Here is a 3,481-nt window from a genome sequence, read left to right on the forward strand (position 1 = left end):
GCCGAGCTCGTCACGGCCGGCGCGTTCCCGCCCGGCGTGCACGAGTTCACGGTGGGAACTTCGCAGCGCGTCGCCGCCGAGGTGACGCCCCGCGGCACGATCGTCTTTGGCGGCGAGGAGCACGGCAGCATCAGCAGCTTTGCGCTCGCCGCCGCCCGCGGCCGCAACCCGGCGCGGCAGGCGTGCGACGGGTGGCGGGAAGTGCGGCTCGGGGGGCGGCGCATGGAGGCGTGGCGCCGGGCGTTCATCGAGGGCGCCGCGCCGCCGGCCGCGCCGGGCGGGCCGCATTGACCGCGTTTTGAGGGCGTCAAACAGGACTGCTGCGCGCTTTGTCGTCAAGCGGGGCGTGGGAGTCTGCGCCGTCCGGCCAGCAATGGCTAGGGTCGAGCGCGCAGACTTTGGGAGCAGTTTGATGGAATTGACGCAAGTAATTGTTTGGTGATGATACTCCGCAAGGCGCGCGCCGCGCGCCGCACGTCCCACGCCTGTGCGTGCGGCCATGGTTTTGTCACCCTGGAGCCTGATCCCAACCAAAATCACAGGGCAGCCGCGCCCCAAAGCCGGCACCCTCTTTCAAGACGCACCCCGCCCGCAGCGCCCCGCCGCGCAAGGGGCCGCTTGTCGCCACGTCTCGATCCGCCCCGGCCTCCGCCGGCGCCGCGAGGCGCGCTTGCACGGCGTGCGGGGGTCGGCAGCTGAGCCCCGGCCTGGCCGGTCAGCTGCGTCGTCCTGGCTTTTCCGTCCGCTTGGTTTTGAAGATCCGCTCACTCGTTTGATGGGCGCCGCCCCGCACGCCCCCGCCCGTTGAAGCGCAACCAGCCCCATCAGCCCCTCTCGATTGCTGGCCGAGGGGTGGTTGGCGGCTGGCGGCGCGCAGGGGACGGCAGCCTTTGTTTTTGGCCAGGCGAGCGTGCTTTGGGACGCGCCGCAGCTGCGCTTTAGCGCAGGCGGTCCAAAGGGACAGCCTCCGGGCAGGCCGGGCAGCCGGCTCACTGACGGGCTGCAAGGCCCTGTGAATAAGACACGCCAACACTGATCAACAAGCACTGCCCGGCGCAGAGTCGCTTGTGCCGTCTCGATTGCGAATAATACCCCCTCTTCCCGCTGCCAGCACCCCCTGTCTCACCCACCTCGCCCCAGAGCAATGACTCAGCCCCCAACGCGCGCCACCTGAGAGCGCTGGGGGCGCCTTCTCTTGTGACACCTGGCGCCATCAGCGCAACACCACGAGCTATGCGGCCGCGGGCCGCCACCGCCCCTCCACCAATTAATTTTTGGTGTTTTGGCAGGCGTCCACGGCCTGCTGCGCAGCACTTCTCCCGTTTCTGCCTGCTCATTGGCGGTCACCCACGCTCAAGTCAGGGTTTCGCGCTGCAATGCGTGATTGTCATTTACACTAGCCCCACGGCAGGCCGCTTCACAGTAGTCCCCACATGCGCAAGCCCTGCCGGCGCCGCATTCAGATGAGCGGTGTGCAGCCAACTGGCTTTGAGGTGCCAGGAGAGCTCTCCTGTGCTGGACGAGCGGGGAGCCAGGGCGCACTGGTGCGGGGCGCCGCGCAGCGCAAGGCACGCGCCGCCCTGCATGCAGCGTGCGTCTGGTGCACTTTTGGCTTGTAGTAATCCATGTGATGGGGTGACACAAGCCGATCACACCCACCGATCGCGCCAGCTGGCTGGTGTAATACTCGGCCGGGCAGTCGACAGCGTTTTGAGATTTTGCGCCTGCCCAGACTTTATTACAGCGCCAGGCCCCCTCTTGGAGCTCGGGCGTCAACTTGTGATGACATGATCTGACGTCATCAAAGGGGGAAGCACCCAACCAAGAATCGGCGCCGCCCCAAGGCCGCAGGCTCGGGAAGCGCGAGGGCTGCAGGCGCCACCACCCCGCAAGCAAAGGGGCAGAGGCAGGGGTCGCGGTCAAACCAGGGTCAAACTGCACCCGCAGGGGCCGGCTTGGCCCCTTGGTCAGGCCGGGAAGCCGTGGCTGGAAACCTGCTGAAGGTGCCTGCGGCATGGGCCCTCTGGGTCTGCGACTGAGCCACCCCGGCGGGCAAGCCAGCACGGTCCGCCCGAACCAATGCGAGCGACGCGCCAGCGCACACGACGGACCCGCTGGGGCGGGAATGCGCGCGTGCGGCCCACCCGTAGGTTGGCGGAAGCGACGCGTCATCGACAAACGGCGGCTCCTCAAGCTGGCGCGGCCGGAATGCTCGGGTCGCTGTGCTCCCAAAGCGCCCGCAACCACCAGACGTGGCGGCGATGAAGCTGTGGCAGCCGCCGCCAGCAGAACCTTTGCGCAACCGAGGGCGGCGGGGCCGGCGGTTGGGCTTTGGCCGGTGGCGCGTGCTGGTGCTGGTGAATGGCAGCCCCAACTCAGAGTAAACATCCTGCTGCGTGGCATTAAGCGCTCCTGCTGTTCCTGGTTAGTTGCGTGCAAGTGCACAGGCACGTCTGCAGTAATCCCACCCTCTGTGCGTGTTTTGAGTGCAAGTGAGCGACAGCAAGTAGCGGAAGGCGTGAGCCCCCAAACCCAGGGGAAGCATTCCTGTGAGATTGGGTGGCATCAAAAGGCCGCATGTCAATCATGAGAGGGATCCCGCGCCTTTTGGCCAACGTGGGGGCAGTTGGGCCCACGCGCTGCCCAGCCCATGTACGGCGCGCTCAGCTCGGCTCGGCTGAGCTAAAGCGCACTCATGGCCGCCGCCGAAAACGCTAGCGGGCCCTGTGCCGCCGCCGGCGCGCCGCGCTGCCCCGTCATGTCCTCTCGAACTCGGTGTATGAGAAGCATGTCGTGCAGGTGGCGGGGAACTCCACCCAGGGGACGGTGTCGCCGTAGAGCCGCACCGCCAGCTCCTTCGCGGTCGCCTGCACGTGCGCGAGCGCAGGCGGGCACGTGTGTCATGGGTGGGGCGACTCCAGCGGAGTGCACTCGTGGCAGCGAGGCGCCGCGTCACTGCTGGAGAGGAATCCAGCCGGTGCAGTGTTATGTTGGGAGGGCTGCGAGGGCGCTCTCCAAAAAGGCAGAGAACGCACTCCGCGCGGCTGGCCCCATTCAGCTGCGCACGCAGGCAGGGCGGGGCCGGCGCAGAGGAGCTGGGCCCTTTCGGAGGCGCCCGCACGCCCGCAGCTGCGCCGCGGCGGCAGCGGCGTGGTGGCGGCGTGAGCGTGAGCTGCGGCGCAGAACCGAAGCAGGAGCGGAGGCAGGCGTGCGGGAGACGCCGGCGCGGGCGGGGGCGGGAGCGGTGACACCGTTGGCACAGACAGGGGCGCGCCTGGTAGGTGCATCTGAATCCGAAGAGCCCCGCGATTTCTTGTAGGGAGTTGGGCCGCTCGTCCTCTATGGCAGACTTGAAGGGCTCCCCGCGGTTTGACACGGCGGTCTGATGAGTCACAGGGCGGGGCGTGGGAGGATGGGGCCGTAATTGTGTGTGTGTGTGTGTGTGTGTGTGTGTGTGTGTGTGTGTGTGTGTGTGTGTGTG

At 67.6% G+C, this 3,481-nt stretch overlaps 2 protein-coding genes across 2 annotated transcripts; one reads left to right on the top strand and one right to left on the bottom strand.

Annotated features, from left to right (window-relative positions):
* Positions 1-66: 66 nt before the first annotated feature.
* On the top strand, positions 67-291 carry MNEG_12234 (hypothetical protein; the record flags this gene model as incomplete). The annotated part of the gene is made up of 1 exon (XM_014039292.1): positions 67-291. A coding segment is annotated over one exon (225 nt), but the record flags the coding sequence as incomplete, so codon positions are not given.
* Positions 292-2,756: 2,465 nt separating this feature from the next.
* On the bottom strand, positions 2,757-3,287 carry MNEG_12235 (hypothetical protein; the record flags this gene model as incomplete). The annotated part of the gene is made up of 2 exons (XM_014039293.1): positions 2,757-2,867; positions 3,036-3,287. 2 exons carry the CDS (start codon positions 3,285-3,287, stop codon positions 2,757-2,759), a joined length of 363 nt encoding a protein of 120 aa, XP_013894747.1.
* Between the last annotated feature and the right edge of the window lie 194 nt (positions 3,288-3,481).

Source organism: Monoraphidium neglectum (genome assembly GCF_000611645.1).
Source record: "Monoraphidium neglectum strain SAG 48.87 unplaced genomic scaffold scaffold03136, whole genome shotgun sequence".
NCBI classification, from domain to species: domain Eukaryota; kingdom Viridiplantae; phylum Chlorophyta; class Chlorophyceae; order Sphaeropleales; family Selenastraceae; genus Monoraphidium; species Monoraphidium neglectum.